Source organism: Homarus americanus, unplaced genomic scaffold, assembly GCF_018991925.1.
Source record: "Homarus americanus isolate GMGI-L3 unplaced genomic scaffold, GMGI_Hamer_2.0 scaffold27457, whole genome shotgun sequence".
NCBI classification, from domain to species: Eukaryota; Metazoa; Arthropoda; class Malacostraca; order Decapoda; family Nephropidae; genus Homarus; species Homarus americanus.
This window is the reverse complement of record NW_024731296.1, coordinates 471,666-497,466: the sequence shown is the minus strand read 5'-3', so window position 1 is coordinate 497,466 and position 25,801 is coordinate 471,666. Positions and strand designations below refer to the sequence as shown.

The 25,801-nt window shown below is 39.4% G+C and overlaps 1 protein-coding gene across 6 annotated transcripts in view; it reads right to left on the bottom strand.

The window, feature by feature from the left end:
- Positions 1–294: 294 nt before the first annotated feature.
- Positions 295–25,801, bottom strand: part of LOC121867585 (kinesin-like protein KIF19) — a gene marked incomplete at its 3' end in the record, with an annotated part of 121,868 nt that continues 96,361 nt past the window's right edge. For all 6 annotated transcript variants that reach the window (XM_042367606.1, XM_042367607.1, XM_042367608.1 and 3 more), the window contains 2 exon segments: positions 295–405; positions 6,953–7,102. In XM_042367606.1, the coding sequence (XP_042223540.1) occupies positions 295–405; positions 6,953–7,102 (261 nt within the window).

Here is a 25,801-nt window from a genome sequence, read left to right as displayed (position 1 = left end):
CTAAGATGGCCAATTATGATGTAAGATAAATGCCCTTTAAGAGTTTCTAATCTTTATGCACAAGATGATATATTGTAGTAATATACTTCTCATGAATGATGTTAATGTCCTACTACCACATTGAAACATTTTAACCGCGGCTCTCTATCTACAGTATACTTACACCGATTTTTTTTAACTAAAATACTCAGTGAGAAATATTTATGTACAGTACAATTATTTTTACCATATAAAAAGAGTAGGAGTGCATCCTCAGGAGCATTACCAGTGATTAACCCAAATTAATCTACTCACTTTCTTCGAAAATTTTTGGGTAGACCAGGAGAATCAGGATCTGTGAATTCATCCAGAGCATCATTTGAGGCATTTCGATCCCCATGACTCAACCCTTTTGACCCACGACGCCTGGATATCAAGAACATTCCATGAAGTTTGTTATTCCACATTCACTACAAATAATATGTGTGCAAAGCACCTGCTGCACACAAATGAGCAATACATAAATTACTTTAAATGAGCTTTCTTCCATATTTACCTTCTTAATATACATTGAAAAGTTTTACAGGTTAACAACCCTTTATCCGAAATTCCGAAAACCGAAAAGCTCTGAAAACCGAGAAAAAACATTTGTGGAGCATTTTTTTTTTTTTTATATTACCTCACCCAGGCACATGTCAGTGACCCACATCGGGGCCTGGGGGGTGAAAATGTAATAGTAATAATAATTGTAATAATACAGGTAATAATAATGATAATAATAATAATAATAATTATTCATAGTAAATAAATATTTTAATAAAAAATACACAAAAATAAAATAAGAATGATAACAACAATAATAATAATAATAACAATAACACTGTAATAATGAAATAATAATAATAATAAAGAAATACACAAGAATGAAAAAAAGATCAAAAGTGAGAAACCTAGACTTATTATTATTATTATTATTATATTATTATTATTATTATTATTATTATTATTATTATTTAATTATTATTATTATTATTATTATTATTATTTATTATTAATTTTTTTTTTTTTTTTTTAGGCCCCAATGTGGGTCAGTGACCTGTGCCCGGGTGGGCTGATCCCTGTAAAAAAAAAAAAAAAAATTCTGAAATCCGAAAAATTCCAAAAAACGAAATGCATCTGGTCCCAAGGATTTCGGATAAGGGATTGTCAACCTGTATTAGCATATTTTTCATGTCATTAACAGTTAAGGAATTTAATAATGGAATTTTATTAAAGGTAAGGACATTCTAAAAACAGTTTTTATCCTAATATAAAAACAGCTTCATTTCTTGATGTATGCTGACCTGTATTATTCTTCAACTATTATTCAGTTTGATGAAGATTTATTCTAAAATATGCACTATACTATAGTAGTCCCTCACCAACCACGGATTTCAGGTATCCACGGTTTTTACTCTGTATACCATTTCACCAACAGATGCATTGAAATTTGAATATTTGCAGTTTAGCGTGGCATCATTTTCCCTCCATGTTCCAATGTATTCATCCACGCAGCAGTGCGCAGCACCCAGCCTCCCGCCATGTTCGCTCAGTATTGTGATCTCGTGCTGTGCCGACGTATTTTCCGGCTCCGTACACTGGATATTTATCGCGTATTTTCTACCATAATAACATTGATTTTGCCTTTAACTATGGCCCCTAAGCATGCATTGAATGTTGGTGATGAAGGTGAAAAGAAAGTGAAGAAGGTAAGGAATGTAATGACTCTAGAAAAGAAAGTTGAAGTGCTTGATAGACTAGTGTGTGTGGTGAGAGCATAGCATCAGTGGAATGAGCCAGAGGGATAAATGAATCCTCAATTCGTACGATTAAGAAAACTGAGGCTACGATAAGGGCCAGTGATGCTGGTGGCACATCAAAAAGTGCAAAAGTAACTTATATGCCACGAGACCATAGTCTTGAAAAGATGGAAAAGGCCCCTAACATATGGATGGAAAACCAGGCCCAGAAAAATGTGCCTTTAAGTTCTAAGATATGTGTGAAAGTCAGGTAGATGTGTAACCACCTTGTTGAAGGTGCGGGTGTGGGAAGTGTCACAGACATAAAATTTCAAACCAGTAAGGGCTGGTTTGAAATCTTTAAGAAAAGTTACATCAGGTGATCACCAAGCCACAGCGCTGCATCCTGGAAAATTAGTGAAACTGATTCAGGGGAAGGGTTACCCGCCAGAGTAGGTAGTTAATGCAGACAAGATTGACCGTTTTTTGAAAAAATTGCCAAAAAGAACATTTATTTCCAAGGCTGAGAAGTCTGCTCCAGGGTTTAAGGCAGCGAAGGACAGGCTGACCGGTCTCTAAACCTGTGTGCCCTGAAGGGCAAGAATACACATCACCTCCCTGACTTTTGGTGGTATAACCATAAGGCCTGGGTTAATGCAGCCATCTTCATGGACTGGTTCAACAACTGTTTGTGTGTGAGGTCGAGTGTTATCTTGCCCCAAAAATCTGCGGATCATGGTGTTACTCATGGTCGTCGACAATGCACCCAATCATCCTGAAGCACTCCAGATCGCTTAACCCAATATAGAAGTGGTATTTCTCCCTCCAAACACCACTCCACTTCTTCAGCCTATGAACCAGAGTGTAATAGCCACCTTTAAAAGTTATTACACTTGCCACACCTCCAACCATATCTATGATGCCATGGAAGAGGACAGCACCTTAACTGTTTCTGACTGCTGGAAAAATTTAACATCACTGACTGCATCAGCATAATAAAAAATTCAGTGGATGAAGTGAAGCAGTCAACACTGAATGTGTGCTGGGGAAAAATCTGGCTTGAGGTGGTGCACAACTTCCAAGGTTTCCCTTCGGTCAATGCTGAGGTGCGACAAATCATGAAGATTGCACAATCTTTGTCAGGTGAGGGAATGTGCGACATGCAAGCTAATGAGATAGAGGAGCTGCTTGGTTTTCATGTGGAGGAGTTGACAGAGGATGACCTAGAGAAGCTGATACAGTTCTCCAATGATGACGAGGATGAGGTGAAAAAAGTGAAAATGACGCTAAAAAATCTTAATAAGGGAATGCTTATGTTTTCAACTTTGGCTGAACATTTCATGGAAATTTATCCTTTTATGGAGCTCAGCCTTAGGTGCATGTGTTGGAGGGTGCAATGAGGCCCTACAAAGAGGTGTACAGGGATCTCCAAAAAATGAAGCAGCCATCCATCCTCAGTTTTTTTTTTTTTTTTTTTTTAGCAAACCACCTCTGCTATAGCTGCCTCGATCACCAACCCACAACTCTCAACCAGCAATCACACCAGCCACCCCACACCTTCCACCAGCGGCTACACTCCAGCCACCATCAGCCACCCACAACCTTCCACCAGCACCTACACTACAGCCACCATCAGCCACCCACAACCTTCCACCAGTGTGGCTTCACTCCAGCCACCATCAGCCACCCACAAACTTCCACCAGCAACTACACTACAGCCAACATCAGCCACCCACAATCTTCCACCAGCATCTACACTACAGCCAACATCAGCTACCCACAATCTTCCACCAGCACCTACACTATAGCCAACATCAGCCACCCACAACCTTCCACCAGTGGTTACACTCCAGCCACCACCCACACACTCCAGCCAAGATGTCCCTGCATCACCCACCTCATCAGACATTAATGAACCTAAAGAGGTGCAGGAAGAGAGTGGGCCTGTGTTCTTCTCTTCCTTATAACAACCACCGCTCCCTCCACATCATCATTGTCATTCTCATCCACCATCATCCTCAATGAATGTAAATACCTCCTACACTGTTAAATATATATTACTATTTAATTTATATTATACACTATTTTATATGCATTTGACTCAAATTTAATTAAATGTACAATGCAAATATTGTTTTGTGAAGGAACAGGCAACTTATTTAGGATTTGACGAGTGTTATCAGCGGCAGTGGAACTTAACCCTCTATTTCCCATTTAATCTTACCTACCATGGATTTACCAACCACAGAATTTTCCAGGAACCTAACTCCCACAGATGGTGAGGGACTACTGTGTTCATTTTCATTTATAGTTCTGTTTTGCATACATTTGGATGTACAGTATTGTACATGTACAGTATTACATGTATTTAAATATTTTTCCTTTTGTACTGTGAGTAACATATTCAGTTTGTATTACTGTACACTGTTATTTAGTGAGATACTAACCATATTTACTCAATACAGTACAGTGCAGTGGTCCCTCGGTTAACGAACGATTCGATTAACCAAATTTCGGTTAACGAATTAGCTCCCATAAGGATCTTCAATTTGGTTAACGAACAAAACTTCGATTAACGAAATCCTTACGACAAACACGTTTTGTTGTGAGCATCAGCTGATCGGCTAGTCCGCCAATACAGTAATCTGTTCTATGTTTACATTTGTTTCCAGTGGAGTAAATATCAAGAAGGTTGTGTTCTTGAATATTTTTGCATTTTTTATATTAAAATTATTGGTCATTCTAAAATTTAGCCATCCAAGCTCTGTCTACATAAAGTTTTCAACTATTATTTTTGGCTCGATATATGTAACTTTATTAATTTATTGAAACTCATTTACATGCACACACTGTCCTAAGGGCAAAGCTGTACTGTACATGTAATCAAAATAATGTAGATGACTAAAATTTTTGTCGAGTGCAAACTATTGCATGTTTACATTCAAATTAATCACTATCTTATAAGAATTCCAGCAATGTAGATTATCTTTTCCCCAGTCACTTCTATGACATTTTATAAGCAAAAAACAAAAACTCAATCTAAAGGACATAAATAAACAAATAAATACTTCGCTAGACCTTCGGCGCAAACTGTCAAACATGTCACTGTCACCCCTCCCTCCCTCCCTCCCCTCCCAGCAAGGGTTTGGTGGTTATACAGTAGGCTTTAAGTTTTTATCTTTTATAATATCACAAACTAAAGTTAGGAGAATATAATTTGCATTGCTGGAATCCTTGCAAGACAGCGAATAATTTGAATATAAACGTCATATGTTTTGCACAAGAGATAAAAATTAATCACCTGTATCACATTGCAGTAATGATTTAAGAGTAAGAGTGTACAGTATATGTACGTATATATATAGTATAGTGATTTAAGGGCGATTTAGGGGAATTTTAGGAGTGTTTCTGACTACTATGCATTTTTGGCTTTACTTTGTATGTACTTTTCTGTGAGCTGGAACCAATTACCCAATATCCCATTGAAATAATGGATTCGGTTAACGAATGACTCTGTGGAACAAATTGTGTTCGTTAACCGAGGGACCACTGTATATGAAAGTAGGTCCCATAGCAATGTGAGCAGTACAGTTATAGCACACTAGCTCCACATTTTTTTTTTTTTTTTTAGCACAAAAAAGGCAGTATGGCCAGCACTACACACAACTGCCTTCACTTCTCAAACCAAAGTTAGGTACTGTACCAATTTGCGACTAGGAAGACTGGGGAAGCCCCAGGTACATACCATAACCCTTAGAACAGGAGACAAACACTAATTATCAACTACAGTCAACCCTCACTTTACGCGGTTAATGTAACCCACAGGGTACCGCGGAAAGTGAATAACATAACATATGGGATTAAATGAAATAGAGACCAGCTGACCCCCAAACTCCACTTTTTCCAACACAATACCTATGTTCTAGTAAAAATAACATCTTAATTTTATGATGGTACATGCACACAATTAATACTTAAAGAGAAATAGAGAAATACAGTCGCCAAGTTAATGTCCATTCAAATAATGGACTCGACTCCCTCCCCCTCTTCTCACACTACACTCGCTGGCTCTTCCCTCTGAGAAATTTTGGGGGGAAAACCAGGTATAGTAATAAATAATACCTCAAACTAAAGTTAGGATAATATAATTGACATTGCTGGATTCCTTGTAAGACCAGGAATATTTTGAATATAAATGTCATATATTTTTCACAAAAGATAACATATTTACTCAGAGTAAACATTACATCTAAAATTTGTATGTCTAATGCAAAATCTATGATGTTTATATTCAAAATGATCATCAAATTGTAAGAATTCCAGCAATGTAAATTATATTCTGGCCGGGTAATTTGTATGAATTTTATGAGCTAAAACAAATATCTTCAGTTAATAAAAAAAAAAAATATTCTTCACGACACTATCTGTCAATCAAAGTACCCCACCTTGCCTCCCCCCCTCTTCCAACCGAGCCAGATGGTCAGTCCGTCCCAACCCTCCCCCCCACCCCCACCAACCCTCCCTTCAAGAGAAAGGTGGGTGAAAAAACTAGATTTTAACATTTAGTATTAAATAATACCTCAGATTAAAGTTAGGATAATATAATTGACATTGCTGGATTCCTTGTAAAACCAGGAATATTTTGAATATAAATGTCATATATTTTGCACAAAAGATAACATATTTACTCAGAGTAAACATTATATCTAAAATTTGTATGTCTAATGCAAAATCTATGATGTTTATATTCAAAATGATCATCAAATTGTAAGAATTCCAGCAATGTAAATTATATTCTGGCCGGATAATTTGTATGAATTTTATGAGCTAAATAAAAAAATTATACTTCACCCGAGTAAAGGGGTACACCCACCGCAGAATGTGAGCATCCTGGGTTCTGGCAGGGCACCGCGTAAACGCGGAATGTGGGACCGCGTAAAGTGAGGGTTGACTGTATTTGTTCAATAACCAATTACCTCATTGAAATATGTATTCTCAGTAAAGATTGTAAGACAGTTGTTCAAATGAATCTGGAAATGAATTGTAACAGCAATCTTAGTTCTTTCTCAATATAACTTTCCTTTTAATTTAAAATTAAATTCTGAACCAACCTTGTTGAGAATCTTGCTTTCTGTAGAATGAAGGATCTGTGAAGGCAAGAATTTATATCTATCATGACAAAGAGTGTATCTTACCTGGCTACGATGGCATTGATGTTCTTCAGGCCATGTCGCATATCATTTGAATCTGTTTCTTGGGAGTTGGAGGCTGTAGCACCAGAGATAGGTGGCAGGGAGGGCACACGTGATCCAGGAGCTGTACCAGGAGCAGAGGACGATGCTGAGCTGCCACACGCACACCCAAGGTAAGACGTACGCACCCAAGGAGTGCCATCCAAATCCAAGGGGTACAGGGGTCAGACAAAAAGTGATACACTGTGAAGGCCACAGATGGGATGCCTTGGACTCTGGCTAAAGTCTATATTATTTAGAGTATTGTACTTTATAAATTCAAGGCACTGTAGTAGCAGACTATACATTATAAACAAACACAGAATGGCTAATGTCCAAAACTGGATTAATTCCTGTATATCAAACTTGGTGGATTACTGCATGAAGTGTCTCAATAGTTCATACACTCTGTGTATGAGTATACTAAAAAAAATCTCTTAAACAGGCAAGAGATTACCTTCAGAAGGTGTCACTCTGTTGTGCATATGGAGCTTTGTGACAGAAACACTAAACATCAAACAGTTTTCATGCATAAAATTTCAGATGATAAAGGAAGTTTCACTAACATGATACATAAAGACTTGCTTACTTCTTTATGCTGTGTATCACACGTGATTTTTTTTAGTATCTTGTAACCTTAATTAAAAATAAGTGCTCTATATATATTATTGTGAAATTCACATGGTATCAAACACTGTTTTAATATTACTTGGTGATTATGAAGATGTTTGTAGCTGGTGCTGAAGTTGAATCTTTAAGTTGCGTTAAATTTGAGAACAAGGCTCAATTTATTACTCATATCTACTGCATTCTGGATAGAAACTGAAGTGCAAAGCAATGCTCAGTTCCCCAGGATGCTATGGTAGAGATGCAAAGCATCAACCCAGTGTCATAAAAAGGTGGCTTCTGTATTAATGTATACATAAATAAATGCTACAGTTTTACATAAAGATAGAAGGGTATGCATAGTACCAGTCCTGTCATACAGGGGTGGCATGTAAATTGCCATATATTTACAGCATCAAGTCATTAAAAGGAAGGTTGTGGGCAGCCAAGTATTTACAGCACAAGTCCTGTGTCAGCACAGGTAGCTAGTAACGAGTAGCAGCAATTGGAGGGAAATAATCAGGAATGTCCCGAGACTTTGCAGATCGGGTATGCGAATTGGAGGACTGGGTGTGACGTGTTGATAGCAAGGTGGGCATCTGGGTACCACCCTCTGCTTTGATGGAGTCTGAATAGGACTTTGAGTTATTAGTGGTGCTTGACCCTGATGGTGCAGGTGGGTCTGAGGGACGGCGACTAGAAGAGTTGCTGGTGTGGTTGTTGCTGCTAGAAGTGTATGACTCAGAGGTTGGCAGGTTGCGGCGACTCAGTCCCGAGACACTATTGGAGTGAGCATGAGTAAGTGGAGGCAAGTTGTCACGGCCTGAGTTTGCAGAGCTGCCAGGAAGACAAGTAGTGATGGCAATCCTCAGCACCTTATCCTTTGTGGTGCATTATAGGGGGATACTCTAGGAAATGCCCAAGGGTGAATCAAGGTGTCCAAGGAGCCTGGCCTCTCCACTCTTCAAGCATCCAACAGACTCATTAAAAACCCAACTTTATACAAATCATGTATATTGCATTTTCTCCTTTGAATGTGAACTCTGATTTTTAAGTTTAAGTAATAGCCAAAATGAAGGAGATATCGTACAAAAAAGCACTGCTTTTTTGCAAACGGTTTACTGAAATAATTGTAAGAGTTTAAAATTAAGGAAAGGTGACAAGATCTGTCAAGGTAACTAACAGACTAAGGAGAGAAAGCCTACTGATAACACCAGTCTATTAAAAACCTAGTCTTGTGTTTAATTCTTTGTTCCAAAACCATATCTGCCCCAGCTACTGTTGCAATTTCCCTTTACATTATTTAATATTACAATTGATTTATTAACTGCAGTATTATCTTTTTAATTTTTTATTACCCTCTATCTCTTCAGAGTACACTGCCAATTCTTCTCACCTGTACTGTAAAAATGTTTCATTTTAGAGTTTAAGTGTTATTAAAAAAAACATCTGATCTACTGTTAAATTTATCATTTTTGTTCTACTACTTGTGAGAATTTCATTTTAAATACTGTATTGACAAATGGAAGTACACCCTCTGTTTTTCAAAAATGTGTGCTGACAGTAATACAGTAATGAATAAGCCAGGCCCCAGGACATGAAAGATGAATTGTGGGGACATGGACAAACAACCACTAAGGGATCCATCAGATGAAAACCTTGTTTTGTATATTTTTTATACCTTCTTTACTATTACATGTCAAGCAAAGCAAAATTAATGTATTTCTCTAGATTAAAATAAAATGCATAGAACAAAAGCAACATGGTTCTACATAATATGGCATGCATGAACCATTAAAGATTTTTTCAACTAACTTTATATTAAAATTATATAAACTTTTAACAATTGCTTGAATGAGATCTCATGACATGATAATTAGCTTTTTAAGTATATTTAATATTTTAAATCATCATTGGATTCACTAAATATACAAGTACTGTACTGTACAATAATTAGTATACAGTAAATGGATTAACAACATTCTTGATTACAGACCATGTATTAGGCAAGCCTACTTGAATACAATTATTTGTCACTTAAACCATAATGCCCCTCACAGGGGCATGTGTACATGTGATAATCTATTAGTTAAAAATAAATAGATCTCATGGCACTGGAGGAAAGCATGCTGGATATTCAGCTTTACATAGTCATCATATCTGACTAGCATAAATTACAAAAAGAGGAGAGGAATTTGTTCAATCATTTTGTAAATAAAATTTGAAGAAAAAAGATCAGAAAGTCTGTGCTGTGTTTCAAGATGGTAAAAAAAAAGGTGAAAACTACAGACACAGTAGACAAATAATATAGAACATAACAATAAACTCATGACAAATTAGTTGCAATATTACTGCATCTTAAACTTAAAGGCAGAATGTTGTCTGTGTCACCACACAATCTTAAGTAAATTTATTGAAGGTATGTAAGATTGAAATAGGGTTCAATTTGCACAAAATTATAATGAGGTAACAGTACAGGGAAGTATATTCAGTGGGGAGATGGAACAAGGAAAAATAGGTTTGCCTTCAAATCGTCCAACAGATGGGAACCCTTTAACAATACTGTATGATATAATGTTCTGATATACAAAATAAATAATGTCTTTATAAGATTGTGCATGTGATAACGTGATAATATAATTCCTGTGCTCCACTGAGGATTACAAGGTAATTATTAAAACCACTGAAAGTCTTCCATCATTCAGAATTCCTTTTTTTGAAAGTGCAAATGTCATCAACTGTTTTGTTACTGAAAATCCTTTTGTCAGTTACAGTAAACACATATGGGCAAGCGGTCATCAATTGCTTTTAAAATCTTCTACTATGGTTAGCTAATTTACAGAAAGTATTTCCTATACAGGCATCCCCGGGTTACAGAATTTCTGGTTATGGAATTTCGCCCTTATGGAATTTACAAATTTAGACCTAAGTTTTACGTTACCCCCCAAAATTTGCCCTTGCAGAATTTTTAATCAAAGTTTTTACAAAAATAGTAAAAAATATTAAGTGTGAATGCATCTGTGGTGGCCAAAAGGCAAGTGGAAGGCCAATTCATCTCCCCAGTTGCCAGCATTCACCACAACAATGGAGCTGCTCAGTTAGAATTCTTTCCCCAGCTTGTGTTCAGTTGTGCATCTGTGCTTGGGACTTTATTTGCCCTTATGGAATTTTGGTTAATTTATTAAGATTTTCAAAAGAAAAAAAATCGTGATATTGAACAAAAAATTTAAAAAAAAATTATGAAATTTATTTCATGTGGATTTTGGCTCAGCTCTCCTTCCTCTCCAGCTGGTAGCAGTCACAACAACAATGGCACTACAGGTACTAAGTTTGAATTCTTTCTCCAGTTTGTGTTCAGTTATGCACCTGTGTTACTGTGTACCCTTATTCAATATGAGAGGAAAAAGACCATCAAGTTCAAGTGAAAGCAGTGGTGATAAAAGATTCCATAAAGGAATTGTATAGGACATTACACTTCATGTTTTAAAGAGGTAACTCCCAGTAACTCTGATCCCATCACCTCACCTCATCACCTGCAGCACTCGACATAATTTCTGGTAAGTAAAATTCAAGTGTTTTGTTAATTTATTATCATATTACATCATGAAAGACTCATTGTATGTGGTTAAAACCATCTGATTTCATACATATATGTTCTTGTATCACATTTTTGGCCACAAAATTTTTCTGTAGGAACTCATCTGAACTTTTTTAATGGAAGCCAATGGGAAAAATGGTTTTGTATTACGGAAAGATTTTCCATAACCTGGGAGATCTCTGTACAGTACTTCAATAGCCATTCAAGGCCACACTTGACCAACACTGAAGCAGGTTCTGATATTTTAAGGGGCCAGAGCATGCCCAGTACTTGCCAACAGTGCATAACAGAAACGTGACCGACCACCCAAGCAGCTAACTAGCCGATCAGTGGTGAAGAAGATAAAAGTAAAAGTTAAAACGTTGACATACAGGTGTCATAATCAATAAGTGAGGAGGTAAGAAAAAGAATTCTACATATAAACACTATTACATGAGCATGGAAAAATATTACCAAGCTTTCTTGAGAAATATCTACATTTTGTATAAATAATACAGTACCTCAAACTGAAACAAATTGCTCAGACTTAACTATATTAACAAGGTAAATAATGTGTGACTCCAAAAGTTATATACAGTCAACCCTCGCTTTACGCGATCCCACTTTACGCGTTTCCACGTTTACGCGGTACAATGCTGAACATGGAATGCTCACTTTCCGCGGTGTGTGTACCCTTTTACGCGGAGAGCAGCGCGAGCAGGGTGCGCACAAGGTCGCCCAGTCATCAAAACATTACCGAGTTCTTCACCCGCCACCCACCACAGCCGGCCCAAGTCAGTGATTGTGATAATGATAGTGAGGATACGGACTTTGAGGGGTTTGACAAAGAGGCCCTGCAAGCCTCTGTGGTGGATAGTGATACAATTGATACAAGTGATACAGGTGAGGGCCAATAATCTGCCCTCTGCCTCGGAACCAACCCCCATCCCCGTGTGCCCAGCCATCTTATTAATTGTGTGCATACCATCACAAAATTTAGAAGTTATTTTTACTACAACATAGGTATTGTGTCTGAAAAAGTGGAGTTTGGGGGTCGGCCCGGTCTCTATTTCAATTAATCCCATATGTTATGTTGTTCACTTAACGCGGGCCGCCGTGGGTTCAATTGACCGCGTAAAGTGAGGGTTCACTGTATAAGCCTTATTGGAGTGTTCCTGACTGATGTCATCGGCATACATGTTTTATCAATATTATTGTTTAGGAGAACAGCACTACTATTTATAAAATGTGTAGTATTCTTGCATTGGGTAGATAAAATTTGATAAGCAAATTCATGAACTTATCTCCGATACATTATCCTAAGCAATAAACTGACACTACAATATTTTTTATTATTTAGAACTTTCAGTGGTACAGTATTCATCTTGAATAATTAATGAAATCAATATCTTTAATATGATTTTCCATTATTAATTGGGGTTCTATACAGAACCTCCTCCACATTACACAGTCCCACCATTCATAACTTAATGCCTAGCTCAAGCAACTTTTGTATTTCAATCCAAATTCTACTAGTTGAAAATCAAAGTCCCTCAACCTTGGTGGTTGGAACTAATAGAAATAATAGTTATTAAAGTACTGTATTATTCCCATCAAAACCATAGGCTCCCCAAAAAGTGACAGATGTTTAAAGGCATCTGTCACACTAGCCATAATTTATGCAACCTTTATTTAGCTCGCTTACAAACAAACCATCATTACAGGTTCAATTGCTCAGTTCCAACCACCTGTGTAAAAAATTAATTTTAGTACTAAATATATTTAACTTTTCCTTTCCTTTTATCCTCTTTGCCACTGATCGGCTCGTTAGCCGCTTGGGTGATCGGTCACGTCTCTGATTACTTTTCCTTTTCATTTATCTTCTTCACCAAAAGATCGGCTCGCTAGCCGCCCGGGCGATCAGTCACATCTCTGTCACGCACTGTTGGCAAATACTGGGCATGCACCAGCTCCTAAATATACCTGAACCCGCTCCAGTGTTGGTCAAGTCTTGTCTTGAAAGAGCTCACACTCGGTACTGTCACAACACTCTCTGGTAGATTGTTCCACGAGTTTACAACCCTCACCCCGAAAAAGTTTGCCCTTGCAGCTTCTTCAATCTTGAGCTGTGACCTCTTGTGGGGCGAGCATCCGCCAGCTCCAAGTAAGGACACTTGACTGAGTAGTGCCCCCTGAGATGCTTATACACCTCAACTAGGTCTCCCCTTGCCCGTCTGTAGTATAAGCTAGGCAAGTTCAGGCGCTCCAATCTCTCAGGGTAGCTGAGGTGCCGAAGTGCAGGCACCAGTCTGGTGGCCCTCCTTTGAACATTTTCAACCAACTGACAGTCCCTAGCATATCTCAGGGACCAGACGGGGTGACAGTACTCCAGATGGGGAAGCAATTCACTCTTGAAGATCGTTACGAGGGATGGACCATCTAGATATCTGAACGACATTCTTATAAGACCCAATAATTTATTTGCCTGGTTTACCTTCTTCTAGCAATGGCCCGAGAACTTCAGCTCATTGTCAACATACACACTTAGGTCCTTCTCACATTCAGTCTCAACTAGTGCAGTTTCTTCATCCCGTCAGGACATATGATACGCCTCCTTACTGTTGGTACGCCCCAGGGGCATCCTCTTACACTTCGTGACATTGAATCTTAGCAGCCATTTCTTCGACCATTCCTGGAGCCCACAGAGGTCCTTCTGCAGCTCTTCACAGTCCGCTTGGTTCTTAATTTCCCGAAATAATATGGCATCATCGGCAAACATTTGTATGGAGGAGTGTACAACGTCAGGCACGTCATTTATGAAACAAACAAACAACAGCGGGCCCAATACACTGCCCTGTGGTACCCCACTTGTGACAGGTACAGGTGACGATTTCGTGCCATTAATCACCACACACTGCTTGCGGTCATGTAGAAAGTCTTCTATCCACGCTAGGATATTTCCCCGAATTACGTACCCTTCCAGTTTGATTTTCAGCCTTTCTTGGAGTACACTGTCGAAAGCCTTGGCAAAATCTAGGTAAATATTGTCGATATTACCACCCCGTCCCAGAATATGGGTCCAAATATCCAATACCTTGAGCAATTGTGTTAAGCAGGAGTGCCCCAGCATAAAACCGTGTTGGCAATCCTTTACAAGGTTGTTTCGTATTAGATGTTCCATTGCGGCATCTCTGATAATACTCTCAAGTACTTTACATATTATGCTGGTCAGGCTCACCGGTCTATAGTTATTCGTGGAGTGACGATCGCCCTTCTTGAAGATGGGACTCACATAAGCCACTTTCCATTCACTGGGGACCATTTGTTCATCCAGGCATTTACAAAACAGGATCTTCAGGGACTCTGCAAGCTCCTTGCACAACTCTCTTAGCACCATGTCAGGGCCAGGACTTTTATGGATCTTTAGCCTGGACAGTCTATTTCTAATACCCTCTTCTGTGAACACAATGTGGGTCAGTGCTGTGTCGAATCGTCTGTCCTCAAATGCAGGAAGGTTAGTTGCATCCTCTCTTGTGAACACCGAGGAAAAGAAGCTGTTCAATGCCTCAGCTTTATCCTGGTCAGAATCTGCGTAACTACCATCCACCAGCCTCAGGTCTGATACTCCTACTCGCATTTTCAATTTCGACTTTGCATAGCGGTAAAACACCTTTGGGTTTGACTTGACCTCACTTGCAACCAGCCTCTGGAACTCCTTTTCAGCCCTTCTATACTCTATCTTTGCTTGGTTTCTGGCTCTTGCATACATCCTCCTGTCTTGCTCATTGTTTGACCCAACCCACGTCTTGAATTTCTGGGATTTCTTCTTAATTTTGTCGACCGCCGCATGGTTCATGTGAAGGGATCCTCTCGTATTCCTAGAAGCACTGGGTTTGGTCTTGGGTATATATTTATCGATCAAATGGGTCACTTTACTAGTTATGATATTCAGTGTAGTGTCTGCGTTCTTGTACCTTAATGAGTCAGGCCAGTTGATACCACTCATCTCTTCCCTCATCCCATTGTAATTTCCCTTGTAATATTTGCACCTTGGCCTGGCCTTATCCTGAACTAGTTAACAGTTAAATCTGAATGATAACACTATATGGTGACTGGGGCAAGGTGTTCCAGTTTGGCCACCATATCCTCCTCGTTTGTTATGATGAGGTCAAGTGGCTTGGGTGTTTGCTCCCCTCTGTAATGTGTCGGGTCGCTAACATGTTGAGACAGAAAATTATCTCTCAGAGTTTCTACAAAAAGAGTAGCAGGGTTATTCAGGTTATTCGGGGTGGACTCGTTTCTCCAGTCGATGTCGCCATAGTTAAAGTCCCCCATGATAAAGAGGTGGCTAGGGTTGAGCATTGCCGCGTTGTTTATTAAGGTTCTTAAGTTCCTTTGATTTAGTGGGCCACAGTTTGGGGATCTGTAGATACACCCGACGATAAGTAAGTCCCTCCCTTTAATTTAATTTTTCACCACTTGGACTCTTCAAAAACATCACCTCCCTGTACCCTTGCCTGGCTGGCTCTAAGGTCTTGCCTACCATAGATAACCACACCCCTCTTGCAAGTTTCTTGAGAAAGGTTCGTAAATGAGTCATATCCAGCAATACTGAACTCACATGCCTCTGGGTCGATTCTCCTGTTCTTGTACAACAGTTCTACAACTCCTACAATATCTGGTTGGTGTACTCTTAGTAGTGTTTCAAACTGCTCTCTCTTATCAAGGAACGTATCAGTATTAGTGTACATGACATTCAAGCCAGAATTTGTTCTCGGTAACGTCTCTGCTCTTAGTAATAAACCCGCTCCCCCCATATTCTCAGAAGCTGCAGCATTTGCTAAGTACACTGTATTTTGCAGGGTGTGGTTAGAAATGTCACTGTTTACACGGCGCTCGCCTCCTCCTGTCTGGTAGGCGGAGCTGGTGCCGCCTCCCGGGTGAGGGTTAGAGTGGGTGGAGGGTGCACTGCTGTCCCCTGGCCCTGTGTCGGCACACTTGTTTCCACTACCCTCCCCCTGAGTATAATCCATGTACACCTGTCCCCGTTCTTCCTTGACTCCTCCCTCTTCTGCTTCAAGTCCTGCAGGAGCTTTTTGTGCTGTTCCCTCTGCATTACCGTGCGATCTGGGTGAATGAATACCGGTACATCCTGAAATGCCTCGCTCCTAGCTAAGTTTTTTGCCTGCCGAATAACCTGCCATTTCTCCTCCTCACTCACTAGTGTGATCCTGAAGGGGCGAGGCTTATTCCCCTGCTTTTGTCCCAGCCTCCTCACACCCTGAGGGGTTGATGGAATCTTCAGAACCTCTGTACAAATATTTTGAAACCGCATCTTATCGTGTGTTACCTTACTCACAGTTCCCCCCACCTGGCTCTCTGGGACTCTAAAAACTATTACATTGTTCCTCCTCTCCCCCAACAGTTGGTCTGCTAATTTTCATTTCTTCGACACACTTCTTCAACATCTTTCTTTTTCCATATCTTTAGTTAGCTGCTTAATTTTTTAAATTTGATCAGACTATGGTAGGATGTGAGATGTATACCTTGCACCTCAGTAGCTATTTTTCTCAGGTTGGGCACTCGCTATTGTCGTCTACTGTAGACATCGACTACTTCTGGCATAGAAGGTTTGATCTTGGCGGGAGGTAAAGTAAAGCTTTGTCAGATCAAACTAAGCCAGATTGTGAGATTGTATTAATCGCCTCAGGGACTATCTTAGATACGACACTTGATATTGCTGTTTATGTGTGCCATCAGTTCTCTGTGATTGAAGCTTTGGTCTTGGCGGGAGGTGTAATGATTGAATATCAGACCAAAGCTTACAGCCAAGAATTACATAACAGCAAGTACAGTACAGACCGCGTGGTACCCGAACACCACAGGTTGACACACCGCAGGTCAAGACCTGACCCCGGCCTAAGTACTTGCGTAACCCTACGATATAACCATGTTAAGGAAACCACACCTGGCCAAGACCCACCCGGGAGGTAATAATTACAAAGCACTATTGTCTTGCGACATGACCTCACCTGGGCAAACAGCTGTCCAGACCTGACCCCAAGGGAGATCAAGGACCCGCTAATTAGCCAGCACCCCTGTTACCCAACCCGACAACCCGGTCAAGACACACCCACGTAAGTAGGAGAGGTCACCCTCCAGCTCCTCCAATATATAGGGGCTAGAGCTCCTCTCCCCACGGAGAGTCTGATAACCAAGGAGGGCCAGCAACCACGTCCCCCTGTCCCGCTCATCAAAGAAGTCCGTCACTAAAGGCAACGAGGTCTCCGCCGGGTCCATCGACAGAGTGCTGTCAATTCAACGTATAACAGTAAGTGCTGGCTGTGTAGGCGGTAGAAGTGCAATGATCCCGAACCTTCCAACGATCGACTTCGTGAAGTGCCCATACGACTTGTGAAGTGTACGAATCCCCCCCATTAATTCCCCCTATGCAACTAGTAAAATAAAGCTGTAACACGCAGTTGTGTTTTATATACTACACTTGTACTGAGCCTGTGTTAATATACGTAGTCATCCCCACACCCTCGAGACACGCTACCAAACTTCCTGTCTTTACATCCTCCTGCTATAAATATTTTACCTATATGTCATATCCTCTTCTGGTGAGTTTTGTCTCCACCAAGAGAACTAAAATTTTATGGGTGAAATGGCGCCATGGGGTGACTTCTCTTCCACCCCAATGCCTTCTCTTCTCCCTTCTCCTCCACCCCCATTCTAATTCCCATCATCATCTTCATCATCCAGGAGTCTTCTACATACACACCTCAAAGTAAGTGTACTTTTCTACCTTTTTTGTTGAATTTAGGCAATTTTCGGTGAGCTGGAACCAATTACCCAAAAACCTATTGAAACAATGGTTTCGGTTAACGAGTTTTTCAGTTAACGAGCAACCTTCTAGAACGGATTGTGCTCGTTAACCGAGGGACCACTGTACAAATAAATACTTCACTAGACCTTCGACCCCAACTGTCAAACGTGTCACTGTCACCTCCCTCCCCCCCACCTCTTCCCAGCCAGCGTTGGGTGGTTATAGACTTTCAGTTTTTATCTTATATAATATCTCAGACTAAAGTTAGGAGAATATAATTTGTATTGCTAGAATCCTTGCAAGACAGCGAATAATTTGAATATAAACGTCATATATTTTGCACGAGATAAAATTGTTAGCTCTTTGTAATAAAATTAATTAGAACTAAAATTTTTATGTCTAATGCGAACTATAGCATGTATATATTCAAACTAATCACTATCATATAAGAATTCCAGCAATGTTAATTATAGTTTCCCATGTCAATTCAGTGACATTTTATAAGAGAAAAACTTAAAGTCACTCTTAAGGACAGATAAATAAATAAGCACTAGACCTTGGCATCAACTGTCAAACATATCACCTCACCTCCCCCGCCCCACCCCCTCATTTCCCCATCAGCTGATCGCTACGTCCAGAATGTGACGTCTAGGTATGTAAATACCTAGCATTAACTCGCCAGGCCAACATACAGGCAATTAAAACGTCTAATAATTTCTTAAATATGTAATATTAGGAGAACACGTCGCTACCTGGCATTTAATTGCAATTCTCAAAACCCACTCTCGCACCCCCGCATCACACGCATTGCTACTGTCATCTTCTTGCCTGGCGAATCAGCTGTAAATACTCATAAGGAAAGCAACGCTAATTTGTTTTGTAGCTGAAATATTATGTGCCACGAGGATTTTACTTTTGTTATTTATACATCTTAGCACGGTGAGGAAATCAAGTGACTTTTATTTTGATTATGTCTCTCAGATATTGTGTTTGGGGCAATTTTTTATATGGTCTGGTCAAGCATGGCGACCATGGCTCGTCTTCTATCTCTAGGAAGACAGTCATCTATAGTGACTAATTTCCTCTGCTTTTAAGTCACTTAGTGAATGGCATTGTTTTAAGCCCTTTCGGGCTCGTTTTCACTGAAAGAATATACAGTGATCCCTCGGTTAACGGGCGCCTCGGTTAACGAAATTTCAGTTAACGAATTACCTTCCATAAGATTCTTCACTAAGGTTAACGAGCAATCCCTCGATTAACGAATTCCTTACGAGCGCCCCTCAACATGTTTTCGCTTGCTCACTAGCTGTCGTATTAGTCCGCCAATACAGTAATCGGTTCTAGGGCTTAAATTCCTTACCAATTTAGTAAATATCAAGAAGGTTGTACTATACAATCATTTAAAAAGTTTTATATTAAATTTTTTAGTCATTTTAACAATTATTGAACATAACTGAAGTACAGGAAACTAGTTTTATGCACGCCAAACAGCCACTCAACACACCAAGTTTGGCGTCAGTTTGTTTACAGGTTCAGAGGAAGGAACATCTTGTTTGAGACTCTTCAACATAAACGCTTTTTTTCTGTGTTTCCAGTCAAATTATTGGTCATTTTGAAATATACTTTACATATTGATAATATATAGCGCAGTGCAGTGTTGATTTAAAGAAAATAATCTTGAATTACACCTAGTGAACTTAAAATTTTATGGGTTAAATGGCAGCATGAAGCATGGGGTGATTTCTCTTCCACCCCCACTTCGTTCTCTTCTCCCTTCTCCTCCACCCCCACTTCTAATTCCCAACATCATCATCATCATCAACCAGGAGCCTTCTACATACACACCTCAAAGTAAGTGTACCTTACTGCATTTATTTTTACTTTGTATGTAATTTTCGGTGAGCTGGAACCATTTACCCAAAATCCCATTGAAACAATGGTTTCGGTTAACGAACAACCTTCTGGAACGAATTGTGTTTGTTAACCGAGGGACCACTGTATACTATATTATGAGTCATTAACTGCCTTGTGGCAAACTTCTAGTTACACGTACTGAAATTATTTTACGTGAGTGAATTTCTTCCAAGAATTTGACTTCTCCATTCATGTCACATTTTGATTCCTTTTTAAAGATTGGCTCACTTCACTGTGACCTAGATTTGAATTTCCACATGGGTTAAGATGTGAGGAGGATGTACAGGTATACCTTGCTATGCATTGTTTCTCTTATGCCTTGTTGATAAATTAGAGAAAAATACAGTACCTGTATATTGTACAATACTATATTTTCCAAAAAGAAAATCATGCAAGCGGTGAAATAATTTGGATAGCCTTGGAATGCTAAAACACAGTTGAATGCCTCTGCCACATCCCTCTGCAGTATTAGTTTAGGCATCACCGCCACATTCACTTGATCTTGTACGTTTACAGTGAGTAAAACCTTCCCTAAACCCTGTAAAATGAGTGGAAAATGCCAAAAAAGTGTTATTTGTGCTTGTATGAAAAACAAAACAAAACAAGGAGAAGTATTGATCTCAGGGTTAAATTACATGTTTTGAAGCTGGCAAATGAGCTGTCGACATCACCAAACTGCTTGGCCTACGAGTCATCTTCAGTGGGTGAAATAAAAACAGAGAATGCAGCTCTACAGTTAATAAGTTAATAACCAATGATATTAATTGCTACAAACATCTGCACAAACAGAAGAAGAAGGCTGTCCAGCTGTCTTTGAACCATTATTTTCAATGTCTATACTGCAGCTTTGTCTCAATAACTCCACACTCCCCACCCTCGCCGGCCTCTATACACAGTTTTCTTAACCAACTCGAGTAGATGTTATTTCCAGTACATGTTCAATACTTGCCAACAGTGTGTAACAGAGATGTGACATCACCCAAGCAGCTAACAAGATGATCAGCAGCAAAGAGGATAAAGTAAACTAGTACATACTGTCATAACATAAATTTTATATCTAAATATTTACTTTAACTTTTAGAAATCTGATTTTGACATTTAAATTATATTTTGGTTAGAAATTTTGTACCAGAAATGTTCCTAAGGAACATAACCCCTGTTTATATTATTAGGTCTACAGTAAACTTGTGCACGTATTCACGATACAGTACAATGTTTCACCAAACATTGCACTTTTCAAGAATGCATATGTGACGTATAGCAAGGTATACCTGTACAAAAGTTCAGTATAGCCCTATTGGTATTCCGGTTTCATCTTATACCTGTACTAGCACTGGAATCATGTCGATAAAAATTATAACTGTAATATCTGGATACACAGGCCCTGGTGCTTTCCTCTAGTATAATCAACTTCATATAAGAAAACCCAGTACAGTGGTCCCTCGGTGAAAGAATGGTTCGATTAACAAAATTTCGGTTAACGAATAACCCCCCATAAGGATCTTCAATTCGGTTAACGAACAAAACTTTGATTAACGAAATCCTTATGAACAGCACGTTTTGTTGTGAGCATCAGCTGATCAGCTGATGGGCTAGTCTGCCAATTCAGTAATCTGTTCTATGTTTACATTCGTTTCCAGTGGAGTAGATATCAAGAAATTTGTGCTCTTTAATATTTTTGCATTTTTTATGTTAAAATTATTAGTCATTTTAAAATTTAGTTAACATATTGATAATATATGCAGTACAGGGAACTAGTTTTTTGTGAGCCCATCAACTGCTTGACTCAGCCACCAGGCATCAGTTTGGCTATGTTGACAGTGGAGTGAACATCTATTTTATTGGTGTCTTGAATATTTTTGCATTTTTACATTGAAATTATTGGTCATTCTGAAATTTAGTTAACATATTGATAATATATAGTGCAGTACTGTGTTGATTTAAATAAAATAATCTTGAATTACACCTAGTGAGCTTAAAATTTTATTGGTGAAATGACGGCATCAAGCATGGGTCCCCTGAAAGGTGATTTCTCCTCCACCCCCACTTCTAATTCCCATCTCATCATCATCAACTGCATTTTTTTTTACATTGTATGTACTTTTCTGTGAGCTGGAACCAATTACCCAATATCACATTGAAACAATGGATTCGGTTAACGAAATTTTCGGTTAACGAACGACTCTGTGAAACGAATTGTGTTCGTTAATCGAGGGACCACTGTAGTATATTGTGTTAATGTAAACCAAGTCACAACAACAACATTGAGAAAAATTGTGTAACTGTGAATTGCAAGATTTATAAAGCTATGAGTATTGTGCAAAGGTTATATAGATTACACAGAAACTTAACGAATCTGAGCTCAATTTGGGCAGTGGTGGGCATGGTTCCACTAATCCGCTAACCGCTAATTAGCGAAGCTAACTCTCGTTAGCGGATTAGCGTTTTCGCTAACTTTGGAAACCATTAGCGGACCAATTAGCCTCTGTTAAATTTAGTTCCGCTAACTTTAAGTCCGCTAACAAAATGTATACATGTTTGTTCCTGTCTGTTGTAAGCGTGTGATGCCGCGACTCGTGTCTCCAACAGCCAGTCAGGCACGCTTGGCTGACTGCGTGTTAGTACATGTAAACGTGACAAGACAATTTTTCGATTATTAAAGTTTAATACTTTTTTTTACAATAAATAAAGACTGTCAGTGTATGCTGAAAGAATCATAGAATGTAATTGTAAACTAATGTATAATTTAATTTCTCATTTATTTGTTAATTTAATTAGGATTTTTTTGTGTCACTATATTTGGTTATGCTAAGTACTGCATAAGTTCATAACCAGGATGTCATCCAAGGTGTGCGCCAAACAAAATTTTCTAAAAACTTACTTTTCATTAAAGTTTAGAATTTTCTGTTTATTAACATGACTAAGACCAACAATAAGTTATATAAAAATGCACTGGTATAATGACTAAGACCAACAATAAGTTACATAAAAATGCACTGGTATAATGTGTATGTGGCTGGAATTGCATATTTACATGAATAATGAATAAGGCCGATAGGTTGTATGAGAATGCAAATTAATTATTTGTGAAATTGTGTACAGTGTACACCTTGATAAGTTGATCATCATCTGATCTTGGCATGATGCTATTTGCTATCTATGCTATACAGTACTATAGTTTTTGGATTCGTTTAATACTTTCTCTCTTTTCGTACAGTAAATAAATATTGTAAAGTGTATGTTGAAACTTGAATGTAAACTAAAGTTTAATTTCATTTGTTCATTTAATTATTTGTGTACACCTTGATCATCATCTGATCTTGGCGTGCTATACCTTTTTGGAAAGATCTTCGTCAAAGCTACAAGACAACATATGAAAATGTCAGCTCTTTAGGTCTGTTTTTAAGGGTTTTAGAGCCCCCAAAAAAAAAAGCTAAATTCATATAATAAAAGTTAGCGGTTAGCATTAGCTTCCGCTAATTTTTTTAGCTGTTTAGCGGTTTAGCGTTAGCGAAGTTAACTTTTTAGTTAGCAGATTAGCGGTTAGTGAAGCTAACTTTTCATTTAGCTGTGCCCACCACTGAATTTGGGGCACTTCTGTCATGCTAAGCTTGTGAGACATGATGATGGAGAGGCAAGTATATTTTCATGCAGTGATCCAGTGACATGACAACAGTTAACATTTACACACATTACTGAAAAATTTATTTAAAGTTATTTAACAAAATTTACACCACTGTTACATGTTGAATAAACCTACTCAAGTTTCCATAAACAGTTTCAGATACTGTATAACTGAATGGAAATTCAATGCTAACAGCCCTATGAAGAGCGAAACCTTAAGAAGTGCAAGATTATAGCTGATTTGTTTTATAGCAACAATACTGTAGGTATTCAATTTTTTGTCCTGAATTAAACAGATTCAAGTACAGTTAACCCTCACTTTACGCGGTTAATGTAACCCGGAGGGTACCGCGGAAAGTGAGGAACGCGTAAAGTGAATAACATAACATATGGGATTAATTGAAATGGAGTCCGGGCCGATCCCCAAACTCCACTTTTTGACGACACACAACTATGTTGTAGTAAAAATTTTATCTTAACTTTATGATGGTATGAAAAAACAAGTAATATAGAAGAGGTTAGGTTAGGAAAGATAAAGGTTAACATAGGAAAAATAAAGGTAAGGTTAGAAAACTAAAATTAGGTGTAACACTTACGGTAGTAGAAGAGATGGGTCAGCATACGGGGATGGAGGCTGGTTCCGAGGCAGAGGGCAGATTACTGGCCCTCAGGTGAATCACCATTACTAGGTGAATCACCATCACTGTCACTATCACTGGCTTGGGCTGGCTGTGGTGGGTTGCGGGCGAAGAAATCTGATATGCTTTGATGACGGCTGGCGTTGATGTTGTCGTGATACACCTTGATGTACGGTCCATAGCCTGCACCAGCCGGGTATGGAAGACTTCATAGTGGTCATCGTCATTGTCGCGGGAAAGGAAGGACTTCATTTTCTCTGCACACTCCATGGCACCCTTAATATCACTATGACTTAAATTGTGTTCTTCGGAGACTGACGCACCTTCTTCCTCCTCTTCACTGACGTGTTCTTCTTCCAACATCTCGTCGGCAGTCACTTCAGGATCTCTGATCACCTCCAGGATGTCGTCGTTGGTGGTCTCGGAGAAGCCTGGAACTGTAACAGTCTGCGCAGCTTCTCTGGCAAGGTCCACTGCTACTGCAACATTCTGAACCTCACCAGTCACAGATTGACTCCTCCTCTCACCTGGTATTCCATGCAACACATGTCTCCATGCGTGACGAATTGTAGCAATAGACAGCTGATCCCATGACTCCACCAAGAAGTCCACAGCTTTCTTGATGTTAAATACTCTCCAGAATTGTTTGAAGAGTATTTTTTGCTGTTCTAACTGTTGATCCTCATCTTCTTCGCTCTTGCTATCGGTGGTGGTGTCACTCAGGTTACGCAACTCTTCCCTGGTGTTGGTGTAGTCGTTCAGGAGCTGGAATTTTTTTGTTGAGAATGCAGCTTTCACATTGCAAATCAACTCCTGGTCCATGGGCTGGATTAAAGACGTAGTGTTGGGAGGAAGGAAGACCACTTTTACGTTGGGGTGACGATCTAACAGTAGGGGCGAGTGTCCTGGTGCGTTGTCCAGCAGCAACAAAATATTAAATGGGACATTCTGTCGCTCACAGAATTTCTTTACATCGGGAACAAAACAGTCATCAAACCAGGAGAGGGACAGTGTAGAGAACATCCATGCCTTACGTGCTGTCAGCCAGTGGACATTTAGCTTGGTCATGTCCATGCTCTTGTAGGCGTGCGGCTTGCGGGCTGTGTGGATCACCGATAACTTGAGCTTACAGGTACCGGAGGCATTGGTGGTAAACAGGACGGTGATGCGTTCCTTCTGCATTTTCCGGCCCCGAATCCTGCTGGCATTCTTCACAACGAAGGACTTGGAAGGTAGCTTTTTCCAGAAAAGACCAGATTCGTCCATGTTAAACACCTGGTCGTCACTGTACTGTCCTTCCTCCATAATCTCACGTAAAAACGGAGGAAATTCCCGAGCCGCAGCACGATCAGCACTCGCTTCTTCACCACCAATGTTTATATTGGTGATCTTGTTCCGGATCTTAAACCTCTGTAACCACCCAGAGGAAGCATTAAAGGGTTTGGGCTCTGAAGTTCCCATCTTTCGTGCCACTGCCATGTACAGTTCACGTGCGTAGTCCTTAACAGAGCGCGTGTCGACCGCCATGTTCCGTCGCGCCTGACGCACCAAGTACCTCACAAGTAATTTTTCTGTCTTGAGAAGCACCTGGTTGTGAAAATACTTGATCATAGAAGCACCTGTAG